General features: G+C 44.2%; 1 protein-coding gene across 5 annotated transcripts in view; it reads right to left on the bottom strand.

Moving 5' to 3' along the window:
• Nucleotides 1-482: 482 nt before the first annotated feature.
• Nucleotides 483-21785, bottom strand: part of ZNF521 (zinc finger protein 521) — a 292592-nt gene continuing 271289 nt past the window's right edge. For 2 of the 5 annotated variants that reach the window (XM_082639966.1, XM_082639962.1), the window contains one exon: nt 14982-16816. In XM_082639966.1, the coding sequence (XP_082496092.1) occupies nt 16748-16816 (69 nt within the window). In that variant the 3' untranslated portion in view covers nt 14982-16747. Of the gene's footprint in view, nt 1287-14981; nt 16817-18783; nt 19796-21785 lie in introns of those variants that run through there. The other 3 variants (XM_082639963.1, XM_082639961.1, XM_082639964.1) reach the window with 3 other exon arrangements.

The raw sequence follows: 21785 nt of genomic DNA on the forward strand, positions 1-21785 counted from the left end.
CTGATGTGGAGAAGATCACACTGAGAGTCTGCGCTCTGTGCCAGTGCGAGGCTCCCAGGCTCCCCGCTCTGTGCTTTGTCTTCTGAATGAACAAAGCTGCTTCTTAAGTACACATAAGCCAAACTGCCTCTCAAATTGCAGCCATCTACTTTGAGTTCAGATTTGCACAGCATGACATGAATTGGGCTGCAAATTATGCAGAAAACAGCCATCACATCCATCTGTGATGTCAAAACGCTCCAGTACAATGTGACCTGGTAGGATCTGCAAGAGGAAGAAGTACATCGGGTCTGATTCCTTCCCTATGCGATGTGATGAATCTCTTCCCAGCTGCCTTTGGCCCAGTGTGGAAAGGTTACATATGATTGAGGTTATGCCTGGGATATTCTCAAGAGCAGAACTCATTTCCAAGGGTGCAGGCAATTAGATTTTTTTAATGGCAGAGTAACTAGATAAAGAAAACACACAAATACACTCATACCTAATGGTAAACTGAATTTATTTCCTCTTGGAAAACAATTCCAGTAATCTCCAGGTTCAGACCGCAGAGTAAACATTAATAACAGTAACATACAGGTTAGTTCAACTGATTCAAGAATTTGGCTGTGTGAAATCATTAAGGAAAACCTTGAACACTCAAAGCTTCAAATGTATCCAGGAAAAAAAAATTCTTTGACAGTCTACATAACAACTATTGCGTATATAGTGATGCTACCTGTCACATCGCAAGGCTTACAAATATATATACGGGCCTTATCCAGCTGTGGGGTTCTGTGAGAACACCTCTTCATGGTTTGCAAGAATCTTCAGCAATAAAAAATAGTCTTGGGTTTAACTGTTGATATACCAAAAGAGAAATTCTAGGCTTAAGTGTTAAGAAAAGGAAGTCCAAACATAGTCTCCTGTGTAACAGGGTTGTTTTAATCTGTCTTCCTTGAAAATACTTTCTCTTAAGCCATTTTGCTCACATTTTAAAAAAAATCTTGCCTGAATAGGGCCCAAGTCCACTTGTCTTTATAAGACCATTTTAGTATCAGACGACATAATACATGTGAGACACTTTATATACAGGGGGTCTATCCGGTGCTCAAAAGTTCAAACACATGAACATCCAACAGTTTTGATAATACAAGTTTTATGGTACAATACAATGTTTCTGAATAATATACATTAACAATGAAAGTTTCGTGCAAAGAGTAAAATATGTTCCCTTTTTGTGCCACAAAAGTCATTCTCCTTGAGAGACCGTGCTTGCACTAACTGCTGTGTTGGGTCATCGTATGATTCTGTAATGAAAGAGGGAAAAAAAAACCCTTAAGTGATTGTATTTTCATCAAACCAAGTATCTATAAATGCTGATTGATTTGTAATGACCTAAATACTATAGTTCTGCACCCGGATGCATCGGTGCTCATGGGACCGGCTCCTCCCCTCCCCCAGTGGGAGCCAGGATGGAAGGGCGGGGCCAGGGGTCTCCCCTTTCTCTGCCTCTGTTTTGCTTCCCTGGAGGACCCCCCCCCCCGGCCCTACCTTCCACCATCTCTTCTTATCAGAATACGACCGTCTTTTCAAATGCCTGGGTAGCACTATTTTAACAGTTACACTTATCTGCGCGTCATTTCCATTCATTACAGATGCTTTTGTTCTATTCACTCTTAGAAGGTGAACGTCTTCACAGCAGAGGCTCTATCTGTCCCTGAACATAGACTTTACGGGCAAGAACGGCCTGGCCGACAACTGACAGGAAGCTTCTCCAGTTCCTCTCCTTGGGGTGGGCCTGGTGCTGGGTCCCCTCCTGGCGCAGGAGCAGATCACAGCGGCCTGCAACCTCCCCCGTCCCCAGCGGGTGCAGCCCTTGTTGTATTCTGGTGGCCTCCTCTCCATCCACACAGCATGTCCCCTTTCTGAGCCAACATCCCGGTTCCAAAGTGTGAGCCAGCAACTGGGATTCCTGGGTAACTTATAACTACAAGCCAGGCCCTGGGGGTGAACACTGGGCTCCAGACCTGGGCCTGTGGCCTGCACGGGGGATGGTCACAGGTCTACGGGACTTTCATTCGGAGCAAACGCCTGGAGAAGGCCTGAGGTGCACCTTCCCTCTGCTGTGCCTCCCCTGAGCGTCGTTCTCCCACCTCTCCCAGTCGACCCCCTCCCCCATCCCTTCTGATCAGAACCTTGACCTCTACCACAAAATACTACCACTTCATGCTCATCCCGTCTAAAACTGCTTTCCCCCTTCTCTGATTTCCCACTGTGCTTTATACTGCTTATATTGTATGCATCTGGGGTCTTGTGGTTATTTGCAATTTCGGCTCTCTCCCTGTGTCTGTAATTTTGGTCTTCATTCATTTATTCATTCCTTCACAAGCATCTCTTGAATCCTGGTATCACCACCAGACGTAGCCCCCAGGATTGCAGCACTCAGCAAAGAGGGTCTGGCCAACTGAACGACTGACAAGCTAGGCAAGGGCCACTGCCGGGAGAAGGACGGTCCCTGCCTTCACATCTTCAGAGTGCTCACAGTCTCAAGAAAGTCACGTGGGCACATGAAGGTAAAGCAACCTGGTGGGATTATATTAGAAATGACCATAGGAATATCATGCATGCCTAACCCTGCCTGGCCTTTGGGGAAGGCTTTGCAGTGGACGTAACTCGTGACATTTTAGTTGAGGCTGGAATAGTATGAATGAATATGAATGAAGAGGCAATGGGGATGCAGGGCGGGCATTCCAGGCCAAAGACCCACGTGGGTAAAGGCAAAGAAGAATATGCAAGGTATGTTCGTGGACCTGCAACTCGTTCAGTTTGGTTGGAATCTTCTCAAGTGTCCAGAATCAAGCATGCTGATGAGAAATGAAGATAGAAGTTTGCGGCCAGATTATGAAGAGTCCTCTGTACCTGGCTTAGGAGTCCAGGCTTTGTCTTATAGGGAAAGAGGAGCTATGGAAAGTTTTCAACAGAGGGCTTTGTCTTAGAGATCTTTGTTATCTTTTCATCCCCCACCAAACTAGCAAAATGGCTGCCCAATGAGTAAAGGATGAAGGACCAGAGGCTTGGCTGCTCAGGGGTGCCCAACTGGGGCTACGAGCACCAAGGAAGGAGACATGAGTCTTGTGAAAAGGACCCAGGTCTTCCGTTCCCGATTTCAAACTAAGCCCATTTTATAAGAAGATTGACAGCAAATAATGAGGATGTTATTTCACTCAGCCTTATTTAAAACATACCATTTTTATTAATTCAGTAAAAGACAAGCTGGATTTTTCTTTAGTAGTACTAGCCTAAAAGTACATACAGGAGCAGACCAGTTTTATGCCAACTCTTTTTTTCTTTGTATTGATTCTAAATAAATACTTCTGCAAATTATTTTTCACCAACAGGTAGACATAAAGGGTAATCAAAATACTGATGAGACTAAGAAACATTGCTATCCCCTTAAATATCAACATAATTATGATCAAAGAGGCTATAAACAGTAAAAAAGTTCAATTACTCAAAATGCACTGTCTAAACTTTTTCATGCATTTCCCTATCTCAAAGAGTCAAGCCTGATCTTATAGAAAGGTGCTTTTTTTTAATTAAAAAAAAATTAAGAAAATAAATACAAGAATCTATGACAATAGTTATCCAAATGGTAGAACGTTGACAGGAGGATGTGTGATTACTTTTTATCGCAAAGTAAAAAACAGAAATCAGTTTAATAACTTTATTTAAAAATATTTAAGTGCTTACTATAGACATTCCACATTCAATCGAATTTTAGTGGTTAATAAAGGAAGCTATACTGCAATCTAACCTGTGTTCTTCTATGTGCCTATATTAAGATACTACAGAACAAAAACCTAACACGAGTTGGCCATAATAGTTGGCAACAGTTGTTTCTTGGATGCTTTCACCCTAAACCAAAGCCATACAAGTCTCTTCGGAGGTGCAAAGAAATACACAAATACATATGAATCACTCATTGCAACAGATTGAAGTTGCTACTATAAAGGATGTATGCTTTGCATATTAAGAGAAAAGAATATATATCATTTGAGAGAAGGACGAGGGTATGGCTTGCAAAATTCCAGATTCAACAAAACTAAAGAGCTGTAATACAAATAACGTCTAAATGGGAAATCTGGCATGAAATATGGTAAAGGCAGAAAGTTCTCTGGGTGTGGAGATACCTGCGTACCACTGAGATCACTTATTGTCCTTCTTTTTCTTTTTTTCTCCAGATCAGCTGAGGGTGAGGTCAGGCCTCCCAGTCCTGGCTCACCATTGTCTGTGATTCTCAAGGTGGGAATGGGGCATATTTGCATTGAAAACAAAACAAACAGGTGATTCTGATCCAGTCCTCAAGGGCTTGTCCTCACCACTTCTGAGGATCTTTGGGCTGTGACTGTTCCCCTCCTCCACGCAGTACTCTGAGTCACTGGAAATAAAAATGGCCTGATTTCATCTTCTGGAGGAAGGAAGGAATGTCTGAGCTGCACAGGTTACTGGGTTGGTTTTTAGGGGTTGGAGAGAAAGATGAGGAGTGTTTGTCTCCAGACTTCACTGAAGATCCAAGGATAAGAGAAACAAGAAGTTGCTTCATGGGGGCTTTCCACCTATTTGGTGTGTTTTTTAAAACCACAGACAGAAAGGGAGACAAGAAGCGAGTGGGAAAGATGAAAAGTAGACCAGAGAAGCGCTAAGCCCAAGGAGAGGGCAGGTGCCTGCCCTCTCTCCTCCCCACACCCCGCCACACCACAGAGCCCTTCCTGAGCCCCTGCAGCACAGACGGGGACGTGCAGGGCGAGAAAAGGCTGCCAGGCCACGCGCAAGCAGCCTTCTCCTATACGAGTTTTCTGTTCTTTGGGTCTGGAGGAAACCACTACACTAGAACAAAGCAGTGGGTAATCTCACCAATTTTACACAGCAATTCACAGTCCCCAAGGTACTTTAATGCAATGACAGGTTATGAGAAAAAATATCTGTTCCAATGAAGGGAAAGTGTTTTACATAATCGAGGAGAACATCAGTGCAACATCGACGCGGGCTGGGGGTGGTGATGACAGAAAAGGAAGTAGGAAGAGAAGAAAACTTCTGTAATCCCACAGAGAGCCATATTCTACTCTGCAAAAAGCCATCTCTTGGAGACCCCATGTCTAAGTAACTGAAAATTGCAAACCATTAATCCCAGTTATGAACAGTTGTTTTACACGAGGGGGGTTTGTGTTAAAAAAAATCAAATTCACAACACACCTTAAAGCTTAAAAGACGATCCATCTAGGTATGATACTTTAATAGCCAGGTTTTAAAAAAAAAAACAACAAAAACACTCTTTACTGTAAAGGGCCCCATTTAGAAGGAGTTTGTTCTATCTTTTTTTCTCTAAAATGTGAAATTAAACTTAGAAAGCTAAAAAACAGATGAGGACCTTAAAAATTCCCTTCTAGCACTATGAATTTCTTTTAAAATATGAGATGCCTTTCATTTTACAAGACTGGAATTCTCATTTTGGGCTTGGCACGCTAACACATGATTAATTCAGCCTCCTCCTTTCAGAGGGCTGACCACATTTACTGGTCAAACGGTTTAATCCTATTTAAAATGCAATCCAAGCAAAATATTTTTAAATAAAAGAGAAAAACACCCACCATCCCCTGTAACTGTTCACCTTGGCCAAACTATCCCATTTTCCTGTGATCTTGATGTGAATTTGAATATTTGCACCTATAACAAAGATGAAGTTAAGCTCTGGAGGAAAGCCAGGGGGAATCTACCTTCCCAGGGTAGAAAAATTAAGTCCCCAGCCCCAAAAGTGGTGCCACAGATTGCCCTCGCCTGTCCAATATTTTGCCAGACCACGTCTCGTTGTCTGTGCTTTGTAGCCCTCTGTTGGCATCGGCAAAATGTTACATAGCAGTGATAATAAAAATAAAAACTGTCAGAACGGAAGTTTTGTGAGATTTGTTGATTCAAAGATGTTAATCATTTTTACCATGAGTTGTCTATTTATAGCCTTTTGTCTCAAATTCTGACACGCTTTTAAAACTAAGAAAAAGATACAGCATGCTATTTTAAAAAGGAATGAAAAAAAATAACAAGCTTTCCACTAATTCACCATGCCATTAGAATCCTGAATTTAAACTGCAGTTGTATTCCATTTAAATGAGATGTTTTCCAACCAGAAGAAATAGTAGGCAATTGTGGCTTTGCAACAATGCAAGGCGGGAAGAAATAAAAGAAATAGAAGGATTAAATGTGGCTGTTTCTTTCAACAGATGGGGACAGCACCATGGCAGCATGTTGTTTTTTCTTTAGTTGAAGAACGCAAACATCCGTAATCAATCATCACTGATTGACTAATTATATTACCCTTCCTTTTATCACGAGGGTTGGACCTTTATCTGTAAACACTATGGATAGTCTGTATGCTCTTATTTTTCTAGAAGCATATCCCAGTACACATACAGTCGTGCAGTCACAGGCTGCAAACAGAAGTCTACATTATCGTCCACCTTTAAGCACTACTGCTTTTTATTTTTTATTTATTTTTTTAAACAAAAGCAATTGGTTTCCAACAGCTTGGATAATAAGTCTTTTGACCTGCATTCTTCTTTGACCCATTAAGGTCACCCTGTGCTCGGGCACATAGCTGACTTAGGAAATGCCTGCGAGTCCTACATTTTATCTCCTGCCCACTCAAAATAAAGCTTTCTTTAAATGTGTCTGCACGGGTCCCTGAAGGCCAAAGAGGCATCCCTGTAGCGGGCAGTGGAGGGACAGCAGCTTCTGCCTTTATTAATGAATGCAGACCATTATGAGTCTGGCTGGCTCCTTCCCTGTTCCCAGAAGCATATACTGTACGTGACTTAAAATGCTAGAATATTGACACAAAGCGAGCCGGGCACCCCTAAGGAAAATTACTCCTTGGATATAATGTAGGCTCGTAACAGCTATTAGAGTACAAAATAAAACCCTCCGGGATCAAACTGACATATACCGCATTCTACCTAGTCCTCAAACATTAGAAGAATTTCTTTGTGAAGGCACTCTCAAGGACAGCATTAAACTGACTTTTGTAGCAATCTGCAGCAGCTTTTTGGCTTAGAGCTTTTAGTACTAAATCTCTGGTTTGAATCAATATAAGTACTATATCTTCTACATTAATCAATACATTTGGTTCAATACATGTTCTATTAAATTATACTTTCTAATCAAGATTTTTACATTTCCTCCCACTCTCTTTTTTCATTCCCAAGTTCTTTTGCTGGTAAAACAGCTTTAGGAGTGTATCTGGCTAATGGAGAGAGGATACTGGGTGATCTCCCCCATAGGTTAGAGAAAAAAATACAATGGCAAAGAGTAGCCTTTGTCTTGATAAGGTTAACAGGATGTGAAGGCAATAAATTAACATTTTCAAAGTCCACATGATTACCAAAGTACTCATAGTTTTAAATTAATTAAAAGTGAATTGCTTCAGCTTTGGAAGTACTGTTAGAATGTTCTAAAAATCACCCAAATCATCCAAAATACCAATTAGACCCCATTTTACCACCCCAAAGTTTCCATTGTCTACAAATTATATACTTCTTAGCTGGAGAAATTTGGGGTAATTGTGTTTTCATGGGCCCTACCTGGTAAACGTCAGGAACATATATGTAGGTATGTGCATTTTGGTGAGATATATTTTAATGAATGTTCTTAAAAGACAAATGTATAGTATTTCCCAAAGTGCTTTGACAGTCTACAAAACATATTCATATGATGGATTTTCATGACCAGGGTGGTTGACTCACAATTTTTACTTTGGCAGAATTCACTAAAATGAGGCTCTACACTTTTATTTATTTATTTTTTTTGCGGTACGCGGGCCTCTCACTGCTGTGGCCTCTCCCGTTGCGGAGCACAGGCTCTGGAGGCGCAAGCCCAGCGGCCATGGCTCATGGGCCCAGCCGCTCCGCGGCATGTGGGATCCTCCCGGACCAGGGCACGAACCCGTGTCCCCTGCATCGGCAGGCGGACTCTCAACCACCACGCCACCAGGGAAGACCTACACTTTTATTTTGATAAACAGCAATGGAATTTCCCAAACTGTCTGTCATGATATGCTTTTGCCCCTCTCTTTAATGCCATGAATGTTGAATTTATGATCATGTTTGCACTGACAGAATTTCCCTTTTTATTTTTTCATATGGTAATGTCATCACTATGAACTTAGAGAGACACTGATGCATTTTCTTTTGACATTTAACAGTTCACATGGGCTTGGCCTGACATCTCAAAGCATTTTCTGGATGACACCAAGCTATATTAAAGCAAAAGGTGAAATGGCATCATCAGAAGTGATCAGAAAAATACACGATATTAAGGAGAGAAAAGGACTATTAGGTTATTTAGTTTGTCCCCTTGTTGGACAAAAATAATTTTATAAAGTTCACACTCTAGGCTAGTTTTAAATGGTTTTGGCAATGAAGCTTCTATCACACCTCCCACAGGGAACGATTTCACATTCTAATAAACCTCACTGAAGGACTTTTTTTGTATTTGCTGTTCTTTGGACATTCATGCTAAATGAGCCTAGAAAAGCTTGGGCTGAGATAACTCTGAAGCGTGTGGACACTGGCATGTTTATGAGTTTATGTTCAGAAGCCTTGACCATGTATCTGTAGTGTAAAGTTCTTCTATCTCATCCAGAGAAACCAAAAAGACAATCCAGTAAGCTATTTCTTAGTCATTATACAAACTATGTCATTCAATTGCTTTATTCTAGAGAGAGATGCCTACAAATTAAATAGATTCTAGAAGGCTGGTGGGACCAGGTTTCCCAACCTCAGCAGTACTGGAATGTCGAGGGGGACTAGTCTTTGTTCTAGGGGTCTGCCCTGTGCACAGTAGGATGTTAGCAGCGTCCCTGGCCTCTGTCAACAACATGCCAGGGGCACCTTCCCAGTCGTGACAGCCACATAACCCCTGGGGGAAAAATCATTCCCAGTTGAGGACCACTGTTTCCAGTGTTTTGAAAACACATTGAGCTTGCCGCGCCTGCTTGAGGATGTGACCTAGTCTCCAGTCTCAGCGGTATCTACCCCCCGTCAAATTACAAAAAAAAAAAAAGGGACAGCAAAAGGGACACATATATGCCACATGGAACTATGGCATGGCATTTAAAAATATGGTCAATAGTGAGAATGGGCATTTGCTGAGAAATCAGGGAAAGGATTCTTCGAGATATATAATAAATGGCATTGCTTGTATAAATAATCATCTCTCCAAAAATGTCCACTCATTCAGCAGTTTACTAAGACCTTCCATGTACCATCAGTGAACAAAGGTGGTACATTTTAGTGGCAATCAGTGCTGCTTTAGAAATATTTACAATCTAATAAAGTATAAAGGGACCCAAATATTAAAATCTGGAAATTACTATTTAGGCTATGGAAACAACTCCCTACTCTGAATGAACTGCAAAGCCATCATCCCTCATTTGCTGGTCGAGCTAACAACACCTGTAAGTGATGCTTCAGAATAAAAAAGAAATGGTTTCAGAGCTGGAGAGTTCTAGCAGCATCTGTTCCAACATCTCATTTTATAGGTGAGGAAATTAAGTCCCAGAGAGTTTAAGCCAACTTTCAAGGTCTTATAGCCACTGCAGTGGCTGAGCTGGCTTGTGCAAAGAAGCAATTGTTGAGCGGTGCAGGTCGCTATGTTCTCATCCCCGGGCTGGGCTGGCTGCAGAGACTACAGCTGCTCACCGTCAGGGCACTCACCAGGGACAGGAGGACAGGGTGCAATGGGCCACAGAGAAAGGGCGCCTCACCTCCTGGGCTTAGTTCTCAGAGGAGTCACACTTGCCCAGTGCTGGCGTGATGAGGAGGGGGAGGTTAGAAGAGAGTGACGGGCTCCAGCGGGAGAGAGCAGGAGCCAGGCTGAGAGCGGCTGAGGGCAGGGTACTGGTCCCTGTGGGGCTGGAGATCCATGCGGCTGGGCAGGGAGGTAGCGGTCACTTCAAACAGAGCCTATTTTCACCACAGGTGCTCTTTTTTTTACAACAGCAAACCAAGCTGGGAAAGCCAATGGTGGTGAACAATATCTTGAGAATACCTACCTAAAGTAGCCTAGCCTTAGCCTAATGTGAGTCTTCAGAAGCCTAAGCAAAGACTAATTTTTAAAGGAATGCCATGTCTAAATTGCTAATGTAGAGCAATTTTTAGTATTTTGACAATGAAACACTTCAGAGAAATAAAACAAGCCACGCTGGTCCACCAGCTTCAAAAGGACAAAATACTGATGATGGGTCATACATGACAACGTTAACTTCGTAACCATTTCATTTCTCATTACGAGCTTAAAAATGGTAGTAAAGGGTATTCCTTAGTGGCCCAGTGGTTAGGACTCTGCTTTCACTGCCAAGGGTGCAGGTTCGATCCCTGGTTGGGGAACTAAAATCTCACAAGCCACACAGTGCGGTCAAAAATTAAAATAAATAAATAAATAAATAAATAAATAAATAAAATACATGAAAAGAGGGCTTCCCTGGTGGCAAAGTGGTAGAGAGTCCACCTGCCGATGCAGGGGACATGGGTTTGTGCCCCGGTCTGGGAAGATCCCACATGCCGCGGAGTGGCTGGGCCCGTGAGCCATGGCCGCTGAGCCTGTGCGTCCGGAGCCCATGCTCCGCAACGGGAGAAGCCACAACACTGAGAGGCCCACATACCGCAAAAAAAAAAAAATAATAATAATAAATAAATAAATAAATAAATAAAATACATGAAAAGAAATGGTAGTAAAATTTCAGTCGCTACCTGACCCCTATCTGTTTTGCATATAGGACAGGCTTGAAATTTCCCTTTTTTGAACTGATAGGAGCATGCACGATCTACTACATTGAGGAAAAAGACAAAAAAAAAAAAGGTGCCGAATTGGAAGAATAGGTTAAAAAGAGCAAAATGGCCACTGGGAAATACATTAAAGGTACAAAGTTTATTTTTAAAAGAGAACAATGAGTTGAGCTACCTGTTCACATGCATGGAGCCAACGGAAAATTTAAATCAAACTGCAGAGAGCCAGCAAAAATGAAAGAGAGGCCAGAGCTTAAAGATTCTGCTCAGATTCCAGAATTGCAGGGTCCAGCGTATTGTGGGACAGAAGGCTTTGATAGGCAATACCGTCTAATAAGATATTCAGGGATTAAGTCAGTGCTTCACAGACAGATGTGTCCATGCGCCAGTTGTTGCTAAGCTTTAATTTTTCCCCCTGTAATGTTTAATTTATCACACTGGTGCTTTCTAAACCAGAACACCTGTAAACAAGGTTAAGAATGACCTCCTTCCAACTTTACATCCGTGAACAGCGCCCTTTCTTCGTGCTCTAATTGTAGATACCTTAAAGATAAATCCGTGGAATGAAGGAAAAAGAAGGCTTGGCTGACACTGAAATGTGTTCATCTTGGGTGAATGCAAATTTCCTCTCTGCCTGGCTCTGGGTGTACACACTGACTCATGATGCTCAAGTCATATTCAAGCCCCCCGCCCCATCCCAAGTCAAACACAATTAAACAAACTTCTGCTAAATATTTAACAGCCTCGTGTAGTAATTAGCAGCAAATAATGGGAGCTTAAATTGATAATTGCTCAGAAATGTCCTCTTGCAAACATTACACTTTTCCTGCTCCTCCCTTTTCTCTTAGACTTTGTATCCCAGAAGGTTTTTCGTGAAGGATTTAGTTAGTGAAATTACCCATCGTCACATTACTTGGCCCAAGATCTTGCAGTCAAGTTAGGTTGTTTGACCATCAGCAGCAAGATTCCGCCTGCATTATTTACTTCACGTCTGTTTTTGAAATCCATTGAAAGTTATGTACCTGAAAGCTGTTGGAACAGGGCATTGATGTAAAAACTGACTGGCAGGGTTAGGATTTAAACTCTGTCCACCAGACTCAAAAGGTCATCTGATTAGAATGGGAGAAGCACAAGGCATAGTAATTTATATTCAAAGGGTAACCTTTCTAGGGAGGGAGAGGAAGCAAGAACTCTTCCTGCTTTTCCACTTGATATGGACAAGGATTCCCTTCAACCAATTCCCAATAATTATGAAAAATAGTTTATTGAACTTGGGCAAAGAGCAAAAGAAATGCCACTTCCTTGTAGTGTATTATTTCTTTTATTAAAAACACGGCCACACTCTCTAGGAGGTAAACTCACAGTAAGAGTAAGTCAACATGTCATAAATCATGAAGAATAACAGAAAACAACCTTTCCCCATCATAAGCAACCAAATGCTTGTCTACTAGGGCATTTGCTTTAGTAAATATACACACAAAGAATAGAACTGTGAAAAGACAATGTGTTGGTTTCCAAAATTTCCATAATGAAACTGCAGAAGGATGAGTGTGTGTGTGCACATGTGCATGTGTGTACACTCGTGCCTATGCTGGATGTTGGCATGAGTGTGTGCTGTGGAGCCGGGAGAGAGGTACATTCCTGCATGGATTCTACAGGTACAATCCCTGGTGTTTGCCTTTGATCTTTGGGTCCCCCCAGGGCTCATATTCCTGCATGGAGAATGCAATTAGAAGGAGCCCCAAGTAGGCCTTGCTTTAAATTCTAAGAAAGTCCTTTTAAAATGTGAATATTTCACAAGCCAAATTCCAGTTGGGTGTCTCTCACTTTCAATTAAAAACATAATAATCCTGGTTTGGAGAGAAGAGAAATAATTCTGTACTTAAGTTTGGTGCTTTTTCCCTTGCTTGCTCTCTTTCCTTTCCCTCCCCCTTGCATGTTTTGTGTCCTGCAGAAAGCTTCAAGCCCCTTTCTTTAATAATGTCCTGCCTCGCGTCCCCTGAAATCACCCGTCTGTTAGCCAGTGCACACAGGCAGGAAGAGAGGGAATCAGGAATGCCAAGTGCATCCCTTATCCTACGTGGAAACTTGTTGGGTCTTAACATATACTTGGATTCCCTCTTGGGCCTCATTTCTTCTTGTCCCAGAAGCTTTCAGGTCTTAAAATGGCAGAGCTGCCCACCACTCTGGCCAAGAAGAGCCTCTATTCGCTTCATAAACCCACATGTTAAAACTCCCGTTCTCGGGCTTCCCTGGTGGCGCAGTGGTTGAGAGTCCGCCTGCCGATGCAGGGGACACGGGTTCGTTCCCCGGTCTGGGAAAACCCCACATGCCGCAGAGCGGCTGGGCCCGTGAGCCATGCTCGCTGGGCCTGCACGTCCGGAGCCTGTGCTCCGCAATGGGAGAGGCCACAACAGTGAGAGGCCCGTGTACCGCAAAAAAACCCCACAAGAACAAAAGGAACTCCCATTCTCTTCCCATTTCCTGGGCATCTTTTCTGACACTGCTTCTCGGTCTCTGTGGAACAGTCTCCTCATCCCTCATGGTGCACTGAGCTTCTAGAAAGACAGCCCTTGAGTTCCCCCCAACAAAGCTGTAGCTATGGTGAGAGTAATCTATAACCCTCACATCCTTAGATAATTTGCTGCTCCAAGTTAATTTTAATTCATTACAATAAAGCAATATAATTAAAAAAATAACTCCTTAAAGTGAAGTATTTAACATGATCCTGGAGAGGAAGACAGCTTCCGCTAACAGAGGCCCAGGCAGCAGGCATGGTGCACGCTCGCTCTCTCGTGCAAATTTCAAGGTGAGCTGTAAACACGCCCACGCACCAACGCCGCTGCTGGGCAGAAAGGACTGGGCGGCAGGAGGCCTCTTTCTAATCAGTCCTCAAAGGAACCTGCCACACAGAAGTGGCACTTATTCTAATTTAAAGCCCTCATGCTTGCTTCAGTGTTGCAAAATTTATAAAAGAATAACTTCATTAAACCGCCTGGCACTTCAAACACAAATGCAAACCAGCCACAACATAGAAGGAGCTGGCCAAGAGGAAGAGAAATATTCCCAGAGTTGTTAACTCAGATATTCAAATCCAGTCTGCATTTGGGCGCTTCTCTTTCTGAGGATGGGTTTGCCCTGGAACCTTCCTCCACCAAGGATTTCTGCGCCATGGTCCTTGACTTCTATCCTGAGGGCCAGTTGCCCCTGTTAAGTCTGCTTAATAACACTTAAAATCATCCAAAGCGGTTTGGCAAGGCACGCCCCTTGCAGAAATACATCTGGCAGTACCTAAATGAATGCTATTCAGTGCTCCTTCCTGGTCTGCAGAAAAGATTGATTCTGAACAGGCCACGATTACAATCCCCATTTACTTGGATATATATTTCAGACTTACCTAAGTTGTTGAAAAACTAATGCAAAAACATTTTTTTCCCCTTACCCTTGGTCCTCCAGAAAGCCAGCAATAATAAGGGTTAAGTGGAAACATTCTGCTGAATTCATGCACGGCAATGGAGAAAAGTTATTGTCACATCCCAAAACACACACTTTTAAAGAAAATTCTTTTTCTCCCCCGAATCAAAGAAATGCTACAATAAAAGAACTTCAGGCTAGATTCCTAAGCTACAATGCAGTTTGTGTCAGAACACACATCATTTCATGCTGAACTGTCAGCATTTCTCCAAATCATGTTTTTTTTGGGGGGGGGATGCAATGAAAAGACAAACCTAGAAACCTGTATAAAACCTCCAAGCCTCTGTGCAAGTACGCATCACACAGAAATTGGTCTATGCATTGAGAGCCTGGGGTCCCAACGATGAAGAACTCCTTTCCTGTTCAGTGTTTCTCATCACCCAGGTCCAAACGTGGGCTAAGATTCTGCTTCAAAGAGAAGAGAGTAAACAATCAAAAAGCTTGCAAATGGTAATCCATGGATGGATAAGAGGTAATGACCTTAGGGTGGAATCTCTTAAGGCGGATTTCTCCAAAGGCGAATACCAGAAGACTGTTTATCCCAGCTGTCCTTCAGAACTGAGGAGGCGTTCTTGCTTTCGGTAAGAAGAGAGACCTACTATAGGATATTCATGTCAGGCTGACTGGAGGACAGATTGCCACAGTAGATGTGAACGTTAAAGTTATCACCACAAAAATGCAGCACGATGTGTTTTGTATTATTCCTATTCCTAGGATAAACAAATACTGAAATTAACTCTCCATCATCTTTATAAATTTGTTTTACAGCGCTGAAGGCTCTTTTACATTCACATCATGCAATATGTTAGAGAAGGTAAGTTTGTATTATTTTTCCGCTCCATGAATAAAACAGGGCTAATCAGATGGAATGAATGAGCTAATTCAATTACAGGCAGCCTTTATTATACACTAAAATATGGATTATTGATCTTGTGGAGTTGGCAATGCAGGAGGCAAATTCAGTGAGCAAAACCTGCAGATTTGAGTTTGGCTGTTTTTACTCATGCTGAAGTCCGCTAGAACTGTTCTCGCTTTGGGAAAAAACACCAAAAGAAAACAACCCTAACTACTTAAACCCAGGGCTTCACAAGGGACCAGATGAAAGGTTAAGTCAGAGGGCTGGCCTGGGAGCCTGAGCAGGCCCCGGAGTGGGAGTGCGGATGTAAGCTCTGTCATGGTGCGACAATGGAGGGAGGAGAAGTGTGCCGGCTCTTTGAGCCCGTCTGTGCAGTGGCAAGCGAAAACTTATCTGGGAGACTGAAATGCACTTCACAGGCATCTTGCTGCAGATGCAATCAAGTCGTGTAGGAAGCAAGAACGCCTTGTGGCGGCCCTGCACTTGTGAGACGGGCTTGTTTGCAATGCAACGCTGCACCGTCCTAGCAAACTCCTTTTGTCTTTCATCTTTGAAAAAAAAAATGCAGTAGCCATCCCTCGTTTGCAAGAAGGCAGCTCTGAATATGAGGTCACGTGGGAGGAAAGCCTACAGCAGCAAACGCTCAAGGGAAAAAAGAAGGTGAGCGCTGATATCCATGTCTATTGATACACCTCTGTTGTGCCTTCCCATTTCCCTTATAAACCTGCCCCGAGATTCTGTGGCCTGCTGGGTGCTATTTGTACTCCGCTCCGGAGTGCAGACCAGACTGGCTCCTGGATTCCTCGTAAACTTCTCCCAGCTTCTCCTTCCCAGCGTCAGCGCTCCTTCTTTTGACGGGGTTCACATCCTCTCTACCGCTTTATGGGCCACAGCTGAGTGCCCCCCCACATGGCAACACAGACGAAAATATGCTCTTTTCTCCTCTGTTTTTAAAAAAAGCCCAGAAATGGGTTCTGTGTTTTGGTAGGCATCCCTCCAAAGCATAGGTAAGTGTACATGTGGCCTGTTTTCGAAAAAACTTCCAGTGAAAGGGAGGAAGGAGGGATGCCTAACAATACTGCACAAAGTTGCAGACTGTTCGGCTACAGCCCAGAAAATGAATCCAATTTTTCATTCTGTCATTATAAATATTTCATTGCAAATGGTACTGATTTTCTGCAACTGTGGTTAAGCAAAGGGCCTCTGTGTGGATATTTAAGAAAAAAAAAAAGGAGGAAGACAACAAGGAAGAAGGGAGGGGGAATGAAAGGTTAGCAACCAATTAATTTCTTACTTTCAGTGTAAAAGATTCTGGGAGAAATTCAACAGTGATGTAGTGTGTGACTCAAAGAAGAAGAAAAAAAAACATTTACTTGGCTCTTCTTCTGACAGTTTCTCATAAAATATCTGCAGTCCATCTATCTTTTAGTACTCCAGGCTCCTCGGGAGAGCAGAAAATGGTGGTTTAAAGCTCTCTTCAGTGCCAGTCTGCGGGAGATTGCTTTCCACAGGACTCCCGCTGATGGAGGCCTAGGGGAAGAGGCCCAGGAGTTATTCAATCAGCCCGAGACTCTGGGGCGGCTGGGGGTCCTTTGAGGGCTGATTAGAAAGCTGCCCTCCTGTTGCCTGCCTCGGAACAGAACGAAATGAGCAGCCTCTTGCTGAGCAGATTCTGCAAGAAGGAATTTCACCTGTCATGGAGTTTGTCAGAATTTCAGGATTTATCTTGGTGCAAAATTAATAAAATACCAACCAGGATTTCAGGCTGACTACTCAGCTTTGTCATCTCCAAGTGATCTTTCACCCAAGAAAACCTGGACAGTGAGCACAGCCATCCCTGCCCTACTTTTCCTTTGGAGGGTGAGCGAGATGATGGGACGAATACCAGCCAGACGTCAGGATGAGATTCTGAACCAATTACACACAAGGCTGAATTACAGCGTGGGTGCTACTGTCTTAGTGGGTGACCTCTCACCTCACCACTGGAGCTCTGAAGGCTCTTTGGAATAAGCCCGAGTCTGAAGTAGAAAAAGGCCATTTCTGCAGTTTATAACACAGTAGTTTCCCTATGGCATCACATCTGTTAAATTCATACGCCGGTGTCCCAGGCCTGGATTTGATTTATCTTATTCAAGGAGGACTAACAATGGACTCTGTTAAGAGCACATATTGTGAAACATTACACGTTAATCTTGGCTCAGCCATGCTCGAGGAGGTGCAGGGTCATCTTTGGTTTGAACCCACACTGTCTTCCTGCCCCATCACCCTCTGGGCTCCCAGCAGAGTGGGGAGTGGGGAGAAGTGGGGAGGGGAGAAGGGTGGCAGGGGCACGAGGGGTGGGACAGGGTGGGAACAGACCACTGCTGGCTCCAGGCTGCAGCGAGTTTGGGAGTTCGGCAACCTCTGCTCATTCCGCTTTAGAAGGTGGCTCACACCGCACAAATGACCACGGCTATTTTAGGTGGCGTTCTGTAAAGCCTAGGGCTTGATCATTTTGAGCAGAGGCTTTAGGTAGCCCTGAGGCAACCGGCTCTGGTTCCCAGAGTGGGTAGCACCACATCACAGAGGGGCCAGTCTGTGGCGACTGGGTTGGTGCTCACGCCACCAGCTGGTCCAAGCCCCTGGACGGAGTGGGCAAACATTTCTCAGATTCGACTCCAGACCCTGAACTCTGGTTCAGAACAGGATTAACCTGAATCATAATGTCCACCTTGTGTTGCATCCCTGGCCTCTCACCACGGACCACAGGTGCCTCGTACCAATCGGTGATTGGCAGGGCATCCTTGGCTCCCAGAGTCTGCGATTGGTTTAAGGCCATTGCTGCTTCCCTGCCCATTTTCTAATCGACATTTTCTAAATGAGACATTTAACAACACTGTAACGCGTTCCTTCCAGCTCTTCCCCTAGTTAAACGACAAGCCCGTTTTGGAGAGCCACTTCTACAAAGCAGTTAGTCGCCTGACAATATCAATACCAAGAGATCTCAGGAAAGAGTGAGTAACAGAGAGAGAGAGAGAGAGAGAGAGAGAGGGAGAGGGCTTGCAAGTGCAGGCACAGATGGTGGGCAGGGATGCAGGGTGCTCACAGCAGGCTTCAGTGGAGATGCATTAACTCCACAGAGGGATGAGGGCTTCCCACCAGTTCTGTCATGAATTATAACTGAGTATGGGGATGAGGCCTTAGTGCCTGGCTCACGGCAAATAGACTGTTCTATTTTCCTGCACAATCACCTTTCACCCTTATAAACTCCAAGCACAGCTAAGCATACTGCTGATATTTAATAGTATCACAGTAGCCTTTTATTTGTCTAGAAGGCACACAAACTTAGCAGATGTGCCCAGTGGTGTAAGTCAGATAATTATAAAACTAAGTTTTGGCAAAGTGAAAAAGGAAACCTTCTGTGGGCGATTCGGGTTTCCGGCGAGAGATGGTCTTCTGCCATCTGAGGGGCCGCATCAAAGCAAAAGGAGGGCACGCAAGAAAGATGCCAGCCTCCCAGACACGCTGGGTACAAGGGAAAAGCCTCCCCTTTGCATACTTTGCCCTCCTCTTACGGGAAAGCGGTTTCCTGCGCAGTGACCTCCCCCATACCCTCCCTCCCTCCCTCGATGAAGTTATCAATGAAGAAGGCCGGTTATTTTAGGCAGTTTAAAATTTCGCCACTTTGAAAGGACTCGTTTACCCTGCCTTTCACTCCCGTTTAAAGCTTCGGAGTTGCTGTTCTAGATGACAGTACCGCGAGCACCGCTTTTAAGCACTATTCATCTCACCTGCCACATCTCGGGCTTTCACAGAACACCGCTCTCTCCCCAATGAGGGGAACTCACTCCTCCATAGCTGCGGGGCAGAGCCTGTTATGAGCTGTAGATTCGCCGCAAATATAACAATAAAGGATACAAATGTGAATTCCTCTGAAAATACACGCGTGGCTATGAAGCCGCCTGGCCTTAGCAAACTCAGTGAAGAACAAACTATCAATCTTTCTCCAAATGTGCAGCAACAGCTCACTTCATGCGGCTGGCCAAGGGATTGCCCCATGGACGGGTCAGAGGATGCTGGAGTGGATTCTCTGCCCATTTCAGGGGCCTGAGCATTGAAGCCCATGACTACCTTCTCTCTAACTCTAACTGCCACAGCAGGTGGATACGGAAGCGGTGCTTTCCAAGAGTCCGATCGAAATCTGTAAACACAAAGAGTCTATTCCTGGCATTGTGTCTCTGCTAATGTGAGGAGACGGATCCACGTGTAGAGCAAACATCTAAAACAGGAACACACGGGGGACTTCAACGCGCCTCCCTGGATTGCGGAATGTTCTAGAAATGTGGAGGTCCAGCTCTCACCCAAGGATCTGCCTGCAAAGGTGCTGAGTCAGAGTGCTGTCTTTGCAGGACGACTGTGCCCGCAGTTTCTCGCTCCTAACAGAGGCAGATCTTCCGGTGCTGTGGTAGCAGGCTGTCTTGGTGACACAGGAGCCGGCAGGGCCAGCAGAGCCCAGCCAAAGTGGAATGTGGCAGAGGTGATGAACATTTCCAGGGGGTGGGGGAGGGGAGGGAGCTGCAGCACTGGCCGCGGTGCTCTTCAGTACACACTAGCTGAATGCTCCATAAGGTCGCACTGATGGCAGTTCGGAGATGGCCATCTGTCGTCAACTCTGGGCCAGACAAAAAAATAATGTAATGGCAGATCGCTAACAACAGGGCTGTTGGAGAAGGGAATGAGTCCTAGAACGGGGAGGTGGTGCTCCACCTCTTAATAGTGAAAACCAGGCATCGATATGAACATTAAGAAATTAATGGATGGAGAGTTTTTAAAAACTGAGCTGGGGTGCCGTAGAAATGATTCAATGTAAATACAGTGGTTTTCGCTTATTGCAAATACCTCTGTTGCCCCTCCTTCGGTCCTATTACCCACTTGACTCTTGAAAATGTGACTGGTAGGACACATGGTGAAGCAGTGAGGGCCAAATCTAGAAAAAGGTGAGCCCAGTTTGTGCCCCCAAGCATGCACACACGGATTAGGGACTTATTGGTACAAAACGGGTAAGTGAAAACTCATTTACTCATGAAGTCCTAATGACTTCATTGTGATAATCGTGCTTATATTTCGGTATGCTTGCTTAATTTCTAGGTGCAGTTTTGTTAAAAAGCAAAATAAAGCTACCTCACCTTTAGATGCATTATGAATGCTATAAAATTTTAAACTCCCTTCTTTGCTCAAGAAAAAGGGCAGCTTTGATAGGTTTTTTTTACTACTGCTTACATGTTAGGAAGAGAGAAGGTGCAAGGGGGGAGGAAGGGGCTGAGAGAGAGAGAGAGACTAACAGTCAAACCGAGGTGAGCCGTGCCCTATTTCTTTGTCCTGTATGATTAACTTTCTGCCTTCAGTGGTAAGGCCAATCATTCCTGATTGAATTATCCAATATTAACAGCTGAAAGTGATCACAAGTAATGGTGAAAACATAGATCCAATCAATCAATCAATGCAAACGATTTGGTTCCCAGAGATCTGATCAAATAAAAGAGATAGATCCGTTTAACCACTGAGCAAATTAAGTGGAAGCTGCCGTAGCACCAGTTTACTTCAAAAGCCCTGAAGGTCCACAAAGCAGAGAAATGAGGTGGAGCAGAAGCGGACCAGTTCCAGAGCCACATGTTCCCTTTGATACAATTTATACTCCTGCAGCCCTCTGAGTCTGTACGACGCGTTTAAGGACTGCGAATTCAGCCCCAAGAACAGGAGATACACAGAGGTCCAGTGGATGGGTGGCAGTGGAGAACTAAGGTATGGGGCACAGACCACCTAGGAAGAGGCAGAAAGCAACCCCACCACATGACTGTCAATATGGAACCCGGCTATGGCAGGCCCAGACATGGTGATGGGCAAACCGTTCCAATCTGAGGGTCCCAAAGGGAGACCACATGATAAGAGACAAGGCAGGACAGGGTTTGGAGTCTTACAGTTGGAGTGGGGATCATGAAAGAAATTTCAAGCTCTGTTAGAAATAAAAACAAAACAATTGAAAAATATAGAAAAGTTGTGAGAAGAAGATGAGTTATGAGGGGCAAATAGTTTTAGAAGCAGTTCTTTTTTTTTTTTGCAGTACGCGGGCTTCTCACTGTTGTGGCCTCTCCCGTTGCGGAGCACAGGCTCCGGACACACAGGCTCAGCGGCCATGGTTCACGAGCCCAGCTGCTCTGCGGCATGTGGGATCTTCCCGGACCGGGGCATGAACCCACGTCCCCTGCATCGGCAGGCGGACTCTCAACCACTGTGCCACTAGGGCAGCCCTAGAGGCACTTCTTATAGATGCGCTGTGAGCAGCAGTAAGACACACTTTTCCACTCCTCTTGTTTGCAAAAGAGAATTTCAGCCTGACTCCAAGGAAAATATGAAAACAAGCTAAAACTAAAACAAACCTTTCCCCACACTACACTCCGATCCTACCTTGTCTTATGTGGAGGGGCAAGATAAAACTTTGTTTTGGCCACTCACCTTTAATTTCAGAGGCGGGGTCGGGGGGAAGCAGGGTTAGCTTCTTTTGAAATACATTTCTGAAAGCAAACTTCAATGTTTAGTTTTACAGTTATGTGCTAAAAAGAAAGACCAGAACTAAAAAGAAGCTCAAGACTCTTTAATCCTTT

This window comes from Mesoplodon mirus (genome assembly GCF_964341445.2).
Source record: "Mesoplodon mirus genome assembly, chromosome: 13".
NCBI classification, from domain to species: Eukaryota; Metazoa; Chordata; class Mammalia; order Artiodactyla; family Ziphiidae; genus Mesoplodon; species Mesoplodon mirus.